Below are 18339 nucleotides of genomic sequence, written 5' to 3'. Positions count from 1 at the left end.
GTCGCAGGCGTTCAGTCCAGCCTGACCTAGATGAAAAATTAAACATTAACATAAATCGATTCATACATTCACCTATCACAATATGTAGGCAACCATCTGAACAATCCTGTACAAAGTCATATGGGAGACTACTATTTTCAAACAGCCATGTCTATGATGATTTAGAAATAGTGAGCCATAAACGGTACGGAATAAAGAGTGCAAAAAGTTGTGGATAAGGTTAAATTCCACCTTTGAGTGACAGTAATTTGGCATGTGGAGTGGCTAAATGTGCTTGGAAAATGTCAGAATTCAAATAAACATGTCACTAGAAATTTGATATTTAAAGTTTTTAATTAAAGATCAGAAACACAAATACAACAGCATTAAAACAATGCAAATAGTTAATTCAGCATTATGAAATAACTCCATGGACAGGGAGGATTTGCATGTTTTATTTCTGCAATCATGGTTATAATGCAAATAACCATGCATAGTATTTTTAAGCCTCTATTTGTGTGTGCCAAAGAAATAGAATCCATTGGTTTCAGTGCTATGTTGTCTATCTTTTCTGTCTTTATGACTTTATGACAACATCAACTCCTCTTACAGCTATTTTCAGTGACATGATAATGGCTCCTTTCAGTTCAACGTTTGCGCCTGTGTCTGGCACACACACTGACATCAGATTCCCCTTTTCTCCACCAAAACAGACTGCTGTGTGTGCATTCTACTTCCTCTTGCAACATGGAGCTATAAAACAGGCATTTCATAAGCATCTCCTACTAAGATAAGCTACAGAATGGTTGTTTATTTTTATATTCCCAATACTGGTATAGGAAAAAAAGAATTTGAGTCAATCCACTTTTTACTTCTCCTCTTGCAATTTACCATTAAGATATAGTCCAATAACACAGGAAAAAAATGTTTACAGTATTACTGTAAAATTACTGTTTGCTAATTAGTTTCTGCCCACAATTGATTTGAGATCTTCTTCCGCCTGTGAATCGGGGCTGCGATGAACCACATTGGGGTCATCAATGGGAACAATTTCGAAGGCAGTGGGTCTCAGCTTCATGATGCTGGTTTTCAGCGAGTACCACCACCCTCTCCAAGTGTACCAAACTACACCATCATCTGTTACAGAGTTGTAGTACCCACTGGGATAGTACTTGCCATTGAGATGGGCTGAGTGACACCTGGGGAGTGTGAAAAAACAAATATCCTTCTGTTACTTTTTATGATAATAGATGACTGATTAATACTTTTCCATCTTTGCGAATCTTTTGATGAATGGGCAAACCCGTACTTGTTGAACCACCAGCCTCCTTTGTCTTCTTCGGCACAGTTTCCGTTGTAGTTATCATTGTCCTGGTCATAGGTGCTAAATTTAATGCCTTGGTGACTGGCCCAGTCTGAAACCCCAACCTGATAGGTTCCAGAAAGAGCATCTCCAGCTGTACCTACATAGACTCCAAAGCTAAGGCGGTAATGATCCTAAAGGAAAGCATATAATAAGAGATTGTCAGCTACTATAAGCTTAAAAATACAAGCTGAAGTACGATACAAGTCACCCAACTGACGGGAAACCCAGGGGAAGACCCAGAATCTGCTGGAGAGATTACATATATTTCGTCTGGTCTTGGAATATCTGGGGACCCACCAGGAAGAACTAGAAAGTGTTGTTGGGGAGTGGGACTTCAAGCATGCTGCTGCCATCATTTAACAACACATAAGATGAAGTTAATGGATGGACTGCTGGATGACTAGATGAATAAAATTCAATTAGACCGACTCAGAATGAGGAAACTAAACCCTCTTATTTTACAATTCCCAATTTTTAGTCTTTATGCTATGATAAGCTAACCAGCAGCTGATTGAACAGAAATATGAAGCTACAATCTCTTTCAATTAGCATCAAGCCTTTAAGAATGTTATAATCTCATAGAGAGAAGAAAACTAGATGTAAGATATATCAGAGACATGCATGAGATTCAGGGTTATTTTCCCCAGCAACAATCAAACACATTAAATGACTGTCAAGTCTACTATCTATTAGTTTAGTGGTCGCCTAGCATCATTACCTTTTCATCGGCGACTCTAAAGTTCTTGTACTCAGCGTAGCGCTGGTTACCATCGAAATCTTCCAAGTTGATTCTCAGAGTATAATTCCCTGGAACAAACACACGAACATAACAAAAATGGCATTTCAAAAGCAATTTAAAATCTTAACCCCTGCAAACACAATAAGGATCTGTAGTAGTTTTTTAAGCAGTAATAACTTCTTTTGTGTACCATGTGATTTTATACATTCAAAGTTTTTGTACTCAAAGCTTTCTTGTAGTCTGCCTATAGTCCAAGTATTGACCAATCACATTACAACAGGCTGCATGTGTTTTATAGGAATTTAGCGTTACTAAACCGTGACGGTCAGATGTAGCTGTAGCTAGCACCTCACCTCCTCTAATAGTATTCACTTACCTGTACCACCCAACAGTGTTTGTGACGTTTGTGCATATTGCAACAGGAAGTCTGTGCCTCAGTTTTGGTGAGTGAGATTCTAGTATTTTGTTAATGCTGCTTACTTAACACTAATTAGCAGATATAATAATAATAATGGATTGCATTTATATAGCGCTTTTCAAGGCACCCAAAGCGCTTTACAATGCCATTATTCATTCACGCTCACATTCATACACTGGTGGAGGCAAGCTATGGTTGTAGCCACAGCTGCCCTGGGGCAGACTGACAAAGGCGAGTCTGCCATATCGCGCCATCGGCCCCTCTGGCCAACACCAGTAGGCGGTAGGGTAAAGTGTCTTGCCCAAGGACACAACAACCAGGACAGAAAGGCCGGGGATCAAACCGGCGACCTTCCGGTTACAGGTGCGCTTCCCAACCCCCTGAGCCACGGTCGCCCCCGATATTTGTGTTTGTGTGTTGCACTATTTCAGTTTTAGAGTTTATGAATTCATCATGCTAACCAAGCTTGCTAGCATTAGCTGATAGCTTAGCATTCCACCTTACCGAAGTAGGATAGCTTCTGGCTTAAAAAAAATATAATAAAATAAAAAGACAATAATAATAATAATAATAATAATGATAATAATAATAATGATATGGTGGGGCCAAAACACTATCGTTGTTGCGTCAAAACGTGTCCAAAACCTTTAGCTACGCCACTGAAGCCCAAGGACACCGACTTTTACCCACAAGTCATTGCGGGTACAAAACAAGAGCAGAGAGCAATGTTCTGCCATTATCATGTTCCACTTGATAATATATGGATATCAGTTTTTGCGCCTTTACACAATAAGAATAATATAGTACATTGGTAATACCTTGTTCAGTGATGTAATGCAGGTTGTCATTTCCGAGCCAAAATTCTGCATCCATGTCCCCAAAACCGTTCTTGTACTCTTCCCATGACCTGATAGGCAGATAGACAATTTTTAAAATTTAAATAATTACCTTTTTTACCCTTGCTGTTAGATGTAAGACACACCTGTTAAATGTCTGAGCTCCGCTGTGCCATCTCTGTATGATGGTCCAACCACCTCCTTCGCTTATATCGCAGTACACTTGGACTGGAGAAGGGCTGCCATTGGCTTTGATTCTGTATAAACCACTGGATTTGTGGCCAGCACTGAAGACCTGGGAGCAGTCTGACGCAGACACCCTCAAATTTAAATATGTAAAGACATATTTTGTATTTAACACATTATCTGGTTTGTGATTCTGCGACAGGAGATTTTCAAAGAAGATATTTTTAGTCTAGTCCTGAAGGTGTTGCCCTGACCTGCGTACTGTTTGTCCTGGCTCTGGTCACCTCTGACTTTGTAGTTGCGAGGCTGGTTCAGGAGCTGTAATCTGTGTAGAAGGAGCTCTTGTTTCTGAAGTTGGCCCTTCAGAAGATTCTCCCGCTCCCGCAGACGAGCCACCTCCTCATGGCAACTGTCTGACGCCTACACACATAATTGTACTGCTGTAATTGTAAGAATCATCATTCATTCTCATTCCCTCCTCTAGACATAGCATATGATAGGTTTATGACATATCATATGTTATGCTGACATACAGAGTGAAACATAGATTGTACAACAAAACTGAATCCAACCCTGTAACACGTCACTAAAACTTTTCTTTAATAAAAAATAAGCATCAGCTTCCAGTCAAATCAACATTTATCCCTCTGCTCAAAGCTTCATATCCAGTTAATGTTTATGTGCATTTGCGGTTTTGACAGGTATAATTCTGAAATCTGATACACCACATAAGGTGCCATTGTTTAATACTTTTACTTTTATTCTTACCTTAAATTCAAGATCAGGCTCTACAATTCAAACTGAATCATGTGGGGAAATATGGACTGGTACGTATACAGCAGCCTTCCACTCTTTATTGCCTGCCTAAGCACTTTGCCTACCATTGACACATACACTCACACTCGGGCAATTTGGGGTTCAGTATCTTGCCTGTGCAGACCAGAAGAGCCAGTGATCAAGCTATCAAATTTCCACTTGGTAGGTAACCCACTCGGCCTCCTGAGTGGTACAATTTCATGTATCTGATCTTACAGTATGTTTAAGGTCATAATCAGCAATAGATTACCATAGCTTAGCTCAAGGAGCGGAAACAAGGTAAAACAATCTGGCCTTTCTTTCCACCTTGTTTCCTACATACTCCATAGGTAACGATGTTTGTCGTACACAACTTAGTGCAAATTAGTAAATTTTTAAACTTATCTTTTGATATTTATCACTAACCAGAGTGAAAACATTATTCTTGAAGATTTTATGTAATTTCTTGACCAGGAGCAGTTACTTGCTAGAAGTCCTGATTCCTGGGCCAGGTTTATGAGAATAATATACACAGGAAAAAATATAACATGTTAATTAGCTTAAGAGGGGCATTTTTACTTGTGATAGAGGGTGGCTGATTTCTGTTTCCAGCTGGGTGGCTGTAAATTAGACGTCTACAGATATGCAGTCAGTGTTGGTCAAGATCAACACACAAGATCAAATGTAAAGAAGCATATTTGTTTAAAAAAGTTCCATAGCTGACATGTTATCTCATTTCATTGCTTCACTTTGTTTGTCTCTCTCTGTTTTAGAAACCACAATGAATCTTCATAAATATTTAAATATGAACTGTTCTGAGTTTGTATATGTCCTGCAGTTTAAAATAAAAAAAAAACATTGTTGATTGGTCAATACGACACACATCTAACATCATACATTAGGCAGAAGAACATTTGACATTTTCTGTGGTTTAGGAAAAAATGAAGTAAATACAACTTAAAATTAAATTCAAATGATCTGCCTACCTGGTAAATTATGTACAAAGAAACGTGTCAGATCCACGTACTTACACACAGAGACTGGATATAAGCTGTCAGTATGAGCAGCAGCAGCAGAAAGCCTCTCATCCTCTTCGTGTTTGGATATCACAACACCAATAAGATAGAAGTCGCAAATGAATAAGTATTTCGCTTTTTCCAGTTTGGTTTTATCTTTTTGATTTTTGCTCCTGAGCAAATGCTGCTATTTGGATCTTCCCCTCAGCTGGAACAAAAACCACAATTGTGGCCAAGAAGAACAAGAAGAACTTGACCAAATACCTGATTCTCTACAGTGAAGAAATATGCAGCAAATATCCAGAACAGATGTCCGCTTCCCAAAATCCAGCCACAGTTTCAGGAAAACACCATCAAATGAGAGCACAGACTTCTTTCAAACAACTTTGACAGAATTCATTCCTTTGCAAAAAATGTGCATTTGATGATAGTCCTCAGATCCATTCTTGCATGCGCACTTATCACTGATCTGTATTGCATTCTTTGTCAGTGTCATTAAAGAGTCAAGTAGTCATTTTGTTGATGAGCGAGTGTTGTGCCATTTTAAATAGATGTTACCAGCAGCTAAATGCCACTGAAGGTCAACTCTAACAGGAGCAGGAAGAGCAGAAGATATTTTATCTCAAAGGATTACAAAGAGACTTAGTGGCTTTTAGTGATTTCATAGTATTCAAAGGGAAGAAGAGGCAAGTTTTCTGTTGGCTGAAAAAAGCAGCTTTAATAACCAAAACAATGACAGCTTTAGACAGTGGTGCTGTAGGAGGATGTAATAGTATATAGTAGTGTTATTGGCTGTCACAGCAGGCACACATTGTGTAAATATGCCTTTTTCTTCAGTAAAGTTGTGAGCCACGGCTCTCACATCTGTATGCTAAATATGTAGCTGGAGTAGCGGGGGTTAGCTGTCTGGGGTGATGAAATGCATAACAGGACCCAGCTAAATACGAATACATTGGTTATGTTCATTTTTTTAGTTTTCCTAAGTAAGGGGATGCCATTCATTCCTTAGCTTTTCTTCTCAGCAGGTTCTTGTGAGTTTGTTGGGTTTCCTGTTCTGAGGTTCTTGCTCTGGTGCATGAATCTAGACACACATACAGAAACAGACATAAAAGTTTCATCAACAGTTTCCATGGCCTGCCAGAGGTTTAGTAACAATCCTACTCAGACTTTGTCCAAAAAAACCCAAAACATTATTATAAACTAGCTAAATTAGATAATCAATGTCTGGTTCCAATAAAAAAGAGTAACATATAGGAAATTGTATATAATTTTATATATATATTACCTTTTGCTATCGATTTCCTTGGTGGTGAGAGCTCAGGATCATCTGATTGATCCTCATCACTCTTCTTATAGTAATATGGTTGATCAGGGGGACCAAACCTCTGTAAGCAAGCACACCACACAGTTAAAGATTTGGTTTTTTGGAGCTGTCGTATTTCTCTGGAGGACCAAACCACTCTTATGTATAATGTACCTTGTCTGGCCACATGAAGCTTATGAAGAGAACGATGGGGAGTCCAACAACAAAGACATAGAGACCCCAGAGCCAGGGACGCTGGAAGGTGGCCAGAATGAGGGTCTCTATCATGCTCGGCTAGAGCGCACATAAACAGATATGATATGTCATTAGATAAATAAAGTAACTGCACATAATGATGGATAAAAGATAAAAGATCAAAACAGCTTGTAAAATAATCACATGAATGTAAAATGCCAAAAAATTAGAAGAAGACAAGTAAAGAACAAAAGCACTGGATTTAAAAAAAAATGTGACAAAGACCATTATTCAGGGTCGTAAAATCAGCAGGAAACATGACTGTGACTCATTTTTATGCCATGCATTTCTACATCTGACCACTAGGTGGTGTGTAAGTAATCTAGGTGCATGAACTGCAGAACAAAACTACTATCAACCCGCATCTATAGTTTCAGATTTCTATGTTTTTTTAAGCATGCCTTAAAGATAAGATAAGAAAAAGAGTAATAGTAATAAATGTTTTTTCATAATATTACACTGTATACAATCTCTATACAACCTTTAGTTAATACAAAAAAATAATAAATGCAGCAAAACTCTTACATTTGCTGTAGCAGAAGCTGGTGTCATATCTGCTGCCAGCATCATGCACAGTACCAGAAAGCTGGTGTCCATCCCTAAAATACAAGTACAGGTGTACACACACACACACACACACACACACACACATGCAGTGAGATCTGAATGTCTTTAGACTCTGTTTTTGTTTTTGCTTCAAACCTGTTTTGAAGTTTATTCAAAATAAAAGATTAAGATATTCCATTTGTTATATATAGTACAGACCTAATACTGTCTTATGATTCTCTAGAATTGGCATAGTCCCCAGTAAGTTCACAGAGCTGTCCCACACCCACCCACCTTCTTTTTAAATATTCTCATGTGACAGTATGACTACCCGTCTAATATTGTGTTGGTTCCCCTTATGCTGCGAAACCAGGCCTAAACAGTTGAGGTTTGGACCATTGAAGGTGTGCTGTGGTATCTGGCACCAAGATGTAACCAACATTAAGTCCTGTAAGTTACAAGGTGGGGCCTCCATGAATCGTTCTTGTTTGTCCAGCACATTCCACTCTTTGTGATAGTGGCCACAGCCATGAGGGAGTACTGTTTCCATGAAAGTGTGTCCATAGCCTGCAACAATGCTTAGGTAGATGGTACGTGTCAAAGTAGCATCCACATGAGGCAGGACCCAAAGTTTCCCATCAGAACATTGCCCAAAGCATCACACTGCCCCCGCCGGCTTGCCTTCTTCAGGTAAGTGCTGCAAACAAACCCGACCATCCAAATGAAGGCCAGGTCACCTTCTTCCATTGCTCCATGGTCCAGTTCTGATGCTCTCATGTTCATTGTTGGTGCTTTCAGCAGTGGACGGGGTCAGCATGGGCACCCTGACTGGTCTGCAGCTATGCAGCCCTGTACTCTATGACGCTATGCGCATTCTGACACCTTTCTACCAGAACCAGGATCAAGTTTGTGGCAATTTGAGCTACAGCAACTCGTCTGTTGCATTGGACCACATGGGCCAGCCTTTGCATGATCCTGTCGCTGGGTCACCGTCATTCCTTGTTTGGCCCAGTTTTGGTAGATACTGACCACTGCAGACCGTAAACTCCCCGATCTTTTAATCTTAATAAATGATAAAACACAAAAGAAAACTTTGCGAATTGTACGTAGGACAAAAATAAACACATAGTGTTTTGACATGAGTCAGAAACACTAAGCTTAATACATTTTCAGCAACACTCATACTGTCTACAGGTGTTACTGTATACACATGGATGCACTAAACATCCTTGGGTAAGACCACGTTCAAAGATTCTGAAGGAAGAAAAAACATGATTTCAATCATAATCATTCTTTATTTATTTGTTGTGTGACTACAATGATCAGGGGCAGGAAGATAAAGTGTAAATACAGCAAAGGAAAACAAGAGGATGAAATCAAATGCAAGCAAGAGAGAAAAGCAGAGACAAGAGAGATAAAGATTAACAATGAAGGGTGAAAATAAAAGAACAAGGAAGCAAATAAATTGTTTTTAAATTGTTTTCTTTACCTGCTTTTCAACAGTGATCTTTCCCCGTTCCTGGAGATCCTTAAAAATCACTTCCTGAAATCTCACAGCTATGTAGTGTTGGACTTTGCTCTAAAATCAGTTGCTGACATGACTGCAGTTATACAGTTACCATGTTATAATGGGTATGACACCGTTATTAACTTGCACACACACACACACACACACACACAGTATAAAAGAATGCATTCAAATCATGTAATTTATTGTTAATAAATGTTCAGTATTTTTGTTAAAAAATATACAGTTTTAATAGCAAAATTGTTTCTGAGTTTCTGAGAAATAGACTAAACTGCATGCTAAAAACACTGAAAATAATAACATGACTCATGCTGTTTTATCTGTGATCACTAAGACAGAAGGATGAAAGACGTGCTCTGTATTAATCTCTTTAATTAGAGCGGATGAAATGAAATGAAAGGAAATGGGCTGTGACAGAAAATGTGATCGGTGGAACACTTTGAACAGAAGGAGTCCTCATAAACTAAAAATGCACACTGTATGATAGCATAACGTAGATAAGAGGGACCCAGTCTGAAACCATTTACAGGCTGAAAGTCCCCTCCACACCATGAACTGAATCCCCAGGATATCTGATCCAAATGTGTTATTATTTCTTGAGAAAAAGAGGATTTTTTCAGATGAATGCTTAAGTTAATCATTTCTAAGTTGGAGCAAGCCCCACCACTGATAAAAGCTCCATGGGAAAAATCCTGCTAACAGACATACTAACAAAGACAAACCAAACCAACCACAGGACCAGAAAAACCTTCACACTTATGTGATTAAGTTTAAAATGATTTAACGGAATAGTAAGTCTTTTTTTTAAGTTATTTAACATAACAATACTATTGTACTTATATGAACACTGATTAGAGTCTAATTAAGTCTACCAACAAACTGGTCCATTCTCATAAACTTATAATTAATCCATGAAAAATACAAAGTGGCTTTGTGAAAGCTGCCATTTTGCCACACAAATCTTAAATACAGTGGACATCGCTGCAATCATGTTTTATGTATGTGGCTAGAAATAAGTGGCAAGATTGTTCTCATTCTCATTAAGCCTTTATGCCTCCATTCACCTCCTACACCCTTGCCCACTCTCCTTCCTCATTTGCACCTCATTTTCTTCCTCCTCACCTCAAGCCTTATGTCCTTAAATGAATTTGGGGCTTAAACATTTTCATCACTGTGGCAGTTAACTAGTCTCAGCAGTTTAGGCATGCAAACCGGCTGTTTTCAGACTAGCCACTAAAAAGTAACAACAACAAAATATAAGCTAACATTATACCAGCTAATGTTAGGCTTAAGTGTCCTAAAACTCCCACTTTCCCTCTGATAAACAGTTTGATTACATTCTCACATCGTAAGAGGGTTTTGTTACAAAGTGTTCAAGTTCTGCACATCAAAGACAATTCAGCTGCTCTAAGTTCAGCCACATGATGAAGGAAAACATTCTGTTCATATCCGAGTTCAGTAAACATTTCGACACAACTTTACGTGCATTCACTCTAGCTAGCAGTCAGTGCAGCGCATGCTGTATGTGAAAGGGCCTTTGTACAGCTGAAATGCGAGGGATAAGAAAAGAGGATTTAGTTGACTGCAATCTGCAATCTACTGACATGTAGTGGTGAGAGTTTACATACTGTACCTTTAATGCATGCCAACAAGTAGATTAAGACATAATTAGGACATAAGTCAGCTGTATTTTTCTTCTTTAGGTTCCCTCTCTCTCAAGCGTGGTTTATTTATTGCATTACTCTACTGTATACTTGCAATTGTATCTATATATTTAATCATAAAGGTGTGAGCAACTGTTCAGTGGTATTAAGAAAGCTTCACACTAAAAGAAACTTCTAAGAAGAATTTGTCCTGAATATTTCAGGAAAACTAATTTAAGACATTTTTTAAAATGAGTCCATCAAAATCGGAAGGTAATTTCACTTCGCACACCGTCACCACCAGAAATACTCTCATTGCCATCAGCATCTGACAGGAAGCCGCTGCCAGTTGCTGCTGTGGGGATGTTGCTTTCCAGGGCCGTTATTCGCTGTTTCAGTCGAAGCTGGGATGAGTTGAATTCACTCTGCAGACGGGCCAAGCATGTCTGAAAGTAACATCAATGTTATTAGTCATTCTAATTTTTCAAAAACAAAGAGCCATAATGCAAGAAACTGTGTTATGAGAAACAAGACCACCAGCTACTATATTCAGCATAAGAGTACTGACTTGGAACCGATCAAGACTGGTTTCTAGCCTCTCCACCTTCGTCTCCAACTCCTCCCCTGCAGACACATTCACTTCCTCCAGAAGTCCCTCCTTCATCAGGATGTCCCGCCCCCTCTGCTCCAGCTGTGCCCTGGCATGGGGAAACTCCTGTAACGCCTCCATCAGGTCTTGTTTTGAAAGGCAGAACAGGTCAGAATATCCCAGGCTCCTAATATTAGCCGTGCGTCTATTCCCCATCTTGCTGCCGCTGATGTTTAGGATGCTGATTTCTCCAAAGCAACTTCCTGCAGTTAGAACAGCTAACTGTGTGACTCCATCCTCCCCAACCACTGCCAGGCGGCCCTCTTTAATTATGTACATCTCTTTACCCACATCTCCCTTGGATAAAAAACACAGACAAAAAATATATATTAGCATTTTTAACAGCAACACTGTATCAAGAGAAATATGACAACTATCTTGATAACCGGGTATTGCTAGGTATGTTACTAGCTTCAGCTACCAAGAAGTAAAGGTGTCTATGAAGTTTCCGGCTATTGGCAATGATATGGAGCTTTTTTGGTTTTTGTTTTTTTTTTTACAAGTGTTATAATGTTTTGCTTGTATAAAAATGCACATGGATGCACAGCCTTGGATGCACGCACAAGCTAATTCTGTGGGTGATCCAATAGCTTGTAACAACAGGTCCTATCCCCCTTACTTCCAAACATCCCCCACAGGACACAGATACATGGTTGAATGCCTTCTCCAAGACCACAAACGCATCTAGACTGGCTAGGCAAACTCCTATGCACCCTCAAATATCTATGAGGAAAAAGAACTGGTCCAGGATTTAACAACCAGGAAGAAAACCACATTGTTGCTCCTGGATTTGAAGTTTGACTAACAAGTGGGCTTCCCCCACCAGCACCCTGGCATAGACCTTGCTGGGATCCAAGTGAAGTTGAAAAGAAACCAGCACCCAATTTCTTTAATCCAAAGGCACTGGAACTTCCAAAGGTATGTCAACCAGGACAGCCCCACCACATCCAGAGCCTTAAAGAATTTGAGGGAAGTCCCATCTGCCTCAGAGGCCCAGCCACCAAACAGTTTAGGAGAAGGCGTAAGAAAGTCGAAGAAAAACTGTTTTTATGAATTTACTGTTGTGTATGTGCTTCGTAAATTTTAGCAGAATTGTTGGACAGTGACGTTGGACAGCCCTTGTATCTATTGCATATATACAGTTAGGTAAACCAGTAAACGTGATACCTTTCTACAGATGTAATCTCCAGGACTGAAAACTTGCGGTCGGAGTTTTAACACCAATTCTACAAGGAGGCCTGCCTCACAGTCCTGGAAGATACGCACCTAGATCCAAAAACAGACACAAAAGCAACATTTAGGAACTTACCTTTAGATCGTTTGACTACTTTTGAGGTAAAAGGGTAAGACATGGAAATAGAGACAAGGGTCTTTACCTTCTTAAGTGTGTCCAGGTGAACATTAATAGCTATCTCTGCTCTCAGTTTGTTAGGCAGACTCTTGAGGACTTCTTGTTCATCAATTGTCTTCTGATTGGTCCAAAGGTAGTCAAACCAGCGGATGACACGCTGCTCCAGCACCTTGCTGACATGTCTGAAGTGCATGTAGTGTTTGAGTCCATCTACACGTGTTTGAAAGGTTGCTCTTGTTGCATTCATATTAGAAATCATGGATCCAACATTACCCACAATGGAGGCAAATATCAGAACACCAACCTGGAGAGAAATACCAGCGGTAATTGTTTTAACAGACTGGAAAAACTAGTAAACACCTTTTGTATAGGGTTCAAGTCAGCTATAAACCTACCAGAAAGTCAAATATCAGGAACAGATATTCTTCATCTCTAACGGGTGGAGGAGTTTCTCCAATAGTGGTCAGCGTCATGGTGGACCAGTATAGGCAGTATATATAACTTCGTGACAAGGTGCCAAACTCAGGGTCAGATGCATTGGGATAAACCCATGAGTCAGAGCCCAGTCCCAGGATTTTGGAGAAGCTGTAGTATCCGCAGGCATTCCAATGGATTATGACCAGGATGTACAGAATCAGTTTACAGATGCGGAAAGCATTGGGGTAGCCTGTTCGTGTTTCTGTACGCTCAAAGAACTCAAAGAGACGGGGCAGGCGCAGCAGTCTGTTGAATCGAAGAAGCGGAGTGTAGCCGATTCCAACAATCAGGTACAAGAGGTCAGTTGGAAGAATGGAGCAGATGTCAAACTGACACTGTAACGTTCGAATGTAGGTTTCTCTCAGACGGCGCACATCTTTGATCATCAAGCCTTGATCCAAGAAACCTTGATGTACATAATAAATGTAAATACAATGTCCCACTTCTGGGATTTTTAGAAACCTGAATTAAGATTCCATCAGGGAAAAATGAGATCAGTGTCATAATATTTCATGTTCAGTAGTTTCTTGTCTGCTTCATAATGGAAACTTATCTGAGTACCTGTGTGTAGCCGAACAGCAATATCCAGGATATAGACTCCATCACAGGTGTAGTCCAGCACTTGCCATATGAGCACGTTTCTCATCTGGAGTTCATCGAAACAAGCCCTAAAGAAATACAAACACCAAACACCTAACAAAAAGAAATCAATCTGCTATTTCAGACACGTGTCATTGCCCCAAAGACGTGTTAGTAAGAGTAATAACACAACCAGGAATCTGTTTCTGAGAGGGAGTTTGACCATTTGTATCAGAGGAAGCAGGCACTATGGGATCCAATATCAGCTCCCTACCTGACAACCAGCAGGGTCCAGTTGTAAAAAACTGCAGCACCAATCACCATCAGCCAGTAATAGTACGCATCATCAGATGGAGATAAGACCACAATATTACACTTTTTTCTCCTGACAAAGAGAACCAAAAAGACAGACAGTGAACATCAACTGAAGTTTCAGACTGTTTCCATGTGAGCTGTTGTTTCCTCACGTGCGTCTGGAGTGTCTGATTTCGTGATCTGCCTCTGAGCCGGTACGGCTGTGGCTGAACCTGCTGGGCGGGGCCTGTATGTCCATGTTAGCAGGGCCTCTGAACCGCTCCAGGAAAGAATCCGGTCGCTCCGTCTCCTCTGCCAAACTCTTCTGTGCCCATTCTCTCAGGGTCATCACCATACTGACTATCCTGAAGACAAACAGGCAGAAAGTCTGATTGATGTTGTATCCAGCTACAACACTATCATTATTGTACTTTTTACGGTCATGCTGTTAATTCTCCATTATCATCTGAATATCAGCTATCATACCTGGACAGAGCACCTCGGCCACGAAAGGAATTCTGGGAACCAGCTTCTCTCCTGTCAATGGCTGCCATTTGCTGTAGCTCTGAAGAAGTGTCGTCACATATTGACTGTCCTCTGTGTATTCATGCACATACAAAACACATAACACACAAACCATGTAACTCAGCAAACAGTGTGTAGAGCAAGAGCTTTCAACAACTTTACTAAACTAACAAAACTAGTAGAGTTATCGCAAACAAAGCTGGGGATAAAAAAACAATCACCTCCAGCCCTATAGGCTGAACGATGAAGCCCGTGTGCCGTCACTCATTGTTTCTTGTTTTAAAGTCTGAAGTTGTTAGGTTTTTTTAAAATTAGACATCATGAAGGTGGACCGGATCTAACTGGGACCAACTCCTGGGACACTATATATTCCACATGGTACCGTAAATCTTAAAACATATCTGTTGCTATGACAAATAAAACTTGAAACTAGTGATTAAGACCATAACTTTGTCAGGTTTGAAAATCGAGTGAGCAGTTAGTTCATTGTCTCATATCCTTCTGTCCACTTGGACTTCTTTTTGCTATCACAGTAGTCGCCCCCTGCTGGCCATTAGAAAGAATTTAAGCATCAACTAAACTGTAACTGTACAGCATCATCGGTGTGTGTGTGTGTGTGTGTGTGTGTGTGTGTGTGTGTGTGTGTGTGTGTGTGTGTGTGTGTGTGTGTGTGTGTGTGTACCTGCTAAGTGTGCTCTCAGCTCGGTCACTCTCCTCCTCTGTCCATGTTTTCACAGACAGCCTGTGAGAATCCTGGACTGGACCCGTCATCCTACAGACGCAAACACAGCAAGACTCAAGACATTTTCATTTTGTTCACTGCGAAAACAACACAAAACAACACAACAAAACACACACATGGAGCCAGGTCGGCTGTACCCAACTTAAGATCCCAAGCACCGTCAGAATATGTGTCAGAACACACACTCACGCGTGCACACTCACACCCACATATCGCAATTATGTGGACCCACAGTAAGAAGGAAGGTCATCTAGTGCGAGGTCATCCTTTGTCGAGCATCACCACAGAAACCAGATGACATAGCAACAAGCTGTACAGTAGTTATGACAACAGATCATAAGAGGGAGAGACAGAAAGGCAAAAGTGATCCATTCAGCAAACCTGATAACTGTTCTGATGCTCCAGCGTTCGGGTGCTCAGTCCATCAGCTCAGATCCTGTGCATCTCGCCAAAGTATTATTTCTTTCTAAAAAGACGAAACACAACGTCTTTATTTCTACAGGCCATAAGACATGATGAACAGACTCTAGTGCAATACACATGTGACACGGTGGATAGAGTGAACAAACGTAACCGATAAAAGGAACGATCACGTGGTACTCAGGGAAAAAAAGCATTGTTTAAATTGCAAATTGTGTGTGTACGTGCATATATGTGCGTGTGTGTGTGTGTGTGTTCCTTTTCACCAGCATGCTCATCTGAATTCAAGAATCTCGTTTGAAGTGGGCTCTGATCTGGAAATGTGTCTTTGTGCATGTGTGTATGTATTCTGCTGATTACTGAGAGAGAAGCATGTTTTTATGAGTGCACCTGCTCTATTTCAGCTCTGTTCAGATAGATTTCAAAACAACACAAAAATATACCCATCTATCCAAAAATGTGTTTTGATTGGTTGTGAAGGGATGTTGACATGTCTGTTCAAAATGACAGAAAACACGAGTGCCTTTCGGGGTAAAAGTCATTTCTGGGATCGATTGTCACGCGTAATTGGCTCAGTTATAACCAGCACACATTTAGAAAGTGAAGCAGCTGCCTCTCAATCATGATAGCAGCTATCCCTGCAGCAGTGATGACAAATACGCCACACTGCAGACACATTAACAACCTGTCAGAAGCACAGCTGACCTGTCCCAGTTTTCCCTGTTATACTGCAGGACAGCTGCAAAGGTTTAAGCCTTTGTTTCACAAAAACAACTCCTGCTCATTTTAAGCCTGGAGATAGTCACCTTGCTGTATATTCAATAAAGTTAACTGCATTCCACCCATGTTAGGTCATGCTACTGTGCACGCTGCCTCCACTGAAAACATCACTTAAACCCTTGATGGATTCTGTCATTTTCCTGAAATAGCAAATCAAATATAATGTTGGTTCCCATCAGTGTATTAACACCTTTTAGCTTAATGCTTTGTTTGTAAATCATAGCTTAGCTCCTTTTTGCTTCAGATAACTCTGAATTCGTATTTAACACTCTAAGCCAGGGGCATCAAACATAAGGCTCGGGGACCAGAATCAGCTCAGCGAAGAATTCCAACCTGGGCAGCTCGAAGGCTTTGGAAAATGTGAAGGAGTGCATAGATTTTGAACTTTAAACTGTTTTTTCATAAATGTGACAGTTTTCTGTTGATAAAGACTTTCACACTACACCAAATAGATAGATAAACAATTCAATGGAAAAGTTACAGTTTTTCAACTACCTGCCATGTAATAAGCTACAATTCTATTCTATTCTATTCTAAAAAGCCTTTACTGATTCTTGTACATGTACAATAACAATATTAAGACATCTCAGGGATTAAGTGTTTAGCTAAAAGTCTTCACACTGACACAAAGGGGATTTTCTCTGGTCCGGCACATAAAGAAGGGCTGTATGTGGCCCACAGTGTAAAATTAGTTAGTTAAAACAAGGTTATGGATTGCTAGCACTGCTATTGTTTGCTGTTTGCTTGTCTGTGCATACATTTGGCTGTGATTTGTGTTTTTGAGGCCTAGGACCCGCCCCCTGATGATAGATGTAGTGGCTTCTGCCTCAGCTCTTTCTGCTCCTTTACGCTTCCTCGTCAAGCAGCCTTTGTGATAGATTGCTGTTCCTTTTTGGTTTTGTGCTTTCAATATTGGTTAATATATGAGCTTCAGGAGCCTCCCTGTGATCCTGATAAGGATAAGCGGAATGGATGAATGGATTGATGAATATGACCTTCATTAGAGAGTAAATGGTTGTTGTGTTCCAGCCTTACGAGCCAACCGTAACAACGTCCTGATAGTTTCTGCAAAGTTTATGGAAATAATTAGTAATTATATTATTAAATCTGTGACAGGACTTCTGTGACAGGACTGCTGCTATCTACCTGAACGAATGTGACTGGTGTTTGTTTTAGAACTTAGATTTTACACTATTTATGCCTTTTTTTTTTTTGCTGCTCTTTTTTTAAAACTTATTCTTTTTAAACTGTGACACCTGGTTAGAAACAGTATTTCGTTTCAGACTGGGTAACACCATACGACATGACAATAAACTTCTTGAGTTCTAAAAATAAAAAAAAGTAAAATGGCCACTTTCTTAGGACCAACTGTTCAGCTATTTGCTAATGTGAATCTAATCAGCCAACCACAGGGCAGTAACCCAATAGATTTTTGGCAGTGCAGGAAAACGCACTGAAGTTCAGTTTGAGCATCAGAATGAGGAAGAAAAGTGATTTAAACAACTTTAAATGTGGTGTGGTTGATGTTATCACACAGGCTGGTCTCTGATCTGCTGGGATTTTCCCACATAACCCTCTGTATTGTTTACAGAGAGAAGAGGAAATATGCAGTGTGCAGCAGTTCTTCTGGCAAAAATAACTTGTGGATACCAGCAGTCAGAGGAGAACCAGACTGCTTCGAGCTGACAGGAGGGCAACAGTAACTCAAAAATGGTAAAATGGTAAATGGCCTGTATTTGTATAGCGCTTTACTAGTCCCTAAGGACCCCAAAGCGCTTTACATATTCAGTCATCCACCCATTCACACACAGGTGATGGCAAGCTACGTTGTAGCCACAGCTGCCCTGGGGCGCACTGACAGAGGGGAGGCTGCCAGACACTGGCACCACCGGGCCCTCTGACCACCACCAGT

General features: G+C 40.3%; 3 protein-coding genes across 3 annotated transcripts; all 3 read right to left on the bottom strand.

The window, feature by feature from the left end:
* Positions 1 to 349: 349 nt before the first annotated feature.
* Positions 350 to 5786, bottom strand: fgl1 (fibrinogen-like 1). Its single transcript, XM_039622406.1, has 7 exons — positions 5351 to 5786; positions 3779 to 3944; positions 3485 to 3644; positions 3321 to 3409; positions 2064 to 2152; positions 1289 to 1476; positions 350 to 1178 (listed from the first exon to the last, which is right to left on the bottom strand). The coding sequence occupies exons 1-7, from the start codon at positions 5405 to 5407 to the stop codon at positions 941 to 943; spliced, it is 987 nt and encodes a 328-aa protein (XP_039478340.1). The 5' UTR covers positions 5408 to 5786; the 3' UTR covers positions 350 to 940.
* Positions 5787 to 6234: 448 nt separating this feature from the next.
* Positions 6235 to 8994, bottom strand: LOC120443676 (calnexin-like). The gene is made up of 5 exons (XM_039622901.1): positions 8929 to 8994; positions 7419 to 7492; positions 6813 to 6932; positions 6621 to 6720; positions 6235 to 6416 (listed from the first exon to the last, which is right to left on the bottom strand). The coding sequence occupies exons 2-5, from the start codon at positions 7488 to 7490 to the stop codon at positions 6334 to 6336; spliced, it is 375 nt and encodes a 124-aa protein (XP_039478835.1). The 5' UTR covers positions 7491 to 7492; positions 8929 to 8994; the 3' UTR covers positions 6235 to 6333.
* Positions 8995 to 10579: 1585 nt separating this feature from the next.
* Positions 10580 to 15272, bottom strand: LOC116333955 (cyclic nucleotide-gated cation channel-like). The gene is made up of 10 exons (XM_031757249.2): positions 15168 to 15272; positions 14447 to 14557; positions 14134 to 14325; positions 13941 to 14051; positions 13649 to 13755; positions 13006 to 13493; positions 12636 to 12914; positions 12427 to 12525; positions 11179 to 11556; positions 10580 to 11056 (listed from the first exon to the last, which is right to left on the bottom strand). Exons 1-10 carry the CDS (start codon positions 15254 to 15256, stop codon positions 10871 to 10873), a joined length of 2040 nt encoding a protein of 679 aa, XP_031613109.2. The 5' UTR covers positions 15257 to 15272; the 3' UTR covers positions 10580 to 10870.
* Between the last annotated feature and the right edge of the window lie 3067 nt (positions 15273 to 18339).

The sequence above is a fragment of the Oreochromis aureus genome, linkage group 2 (assembly GCF_013358895.1).
Source record: "Oreochromis aureus strain Israel breed Guangdong linkage group 2, ZZ_aureus, whole genome shotgun sequence".
NCBI lineage: Eukaryota > Metazoa > Chordata > Actinopteri > Cichliformes > Cichlidae > Oreochromis > Oreochromis aureus.
Note: the sequence above shows the minus strand (reverse complement) of the source record. Positions and strands in the feature narration are given on the sequence as shown.

Bases quoted from the DNA above. Each gene is read 5' to 3' on its own strand.
- fgl1 (XM_039622406.1), bottom strand. From the start codon at position 5,407: ATGAGAGGCTTTCTGCTGCTGCTGCTCATACTGACAGCTTATATCCAG. The intron at 3,645-3,778 runs GTCAGGGCAACA...TGTCTGCGTCAG, and splicing joins CCAGGACAAACAGTACGCAG to ACTGCTCCCAGGTCTTCAGT. The intron at 1,477-2,063 runs GTAATGATGCTA...GCTTTCCTTTAG, and splicing joins TTAGAGTCGCCGATGAAAAG to GATCATTACCGCCTTAGCTT.
- LOC120443676 (XM_039622901.1), bottom strand. From the start codon at position 7,490: ATGGACACCAGCTTTCTGGTACTGTGCATGATGCTGGCAGCAGATATG. The intron at 6,933-7,418 runs GTAAGAGTTTTG...TGTGCGCTCTAG, and splicing joins CAGCTTCTGCTACAGCAAAT to CCGAGCATGATAGAGACCCT. The intron at 6,721-6,812 runs GTACATTATACA...GCTTGCTTACAG, and splicing joins GCTTCATGTGGCCAGACAAG to AGGTTTGGTCCCCCTGATCA.
- LOC116333955 (XM_031757249.2), bottom strand. From the start codon at position 15,256: ATGACGGGTCCAGTCCAGGATTCTCACAGGCTGTCTGTGAAAACATGG. The intron at 14,558-15,167 runs GTACACACACAC...ATGAATACACAG, and splicing joins GCTGAGAGCACACTTAGCAG to AGGACAGTCAATATGTGACG. The intron at 13,494-13,648 runs GTACTCAGATAA...ATGTACATCAAG, and splicing joins TGCTGTTCGGCTACACACAG to GTTTCTTGGATCAAGGCTTG.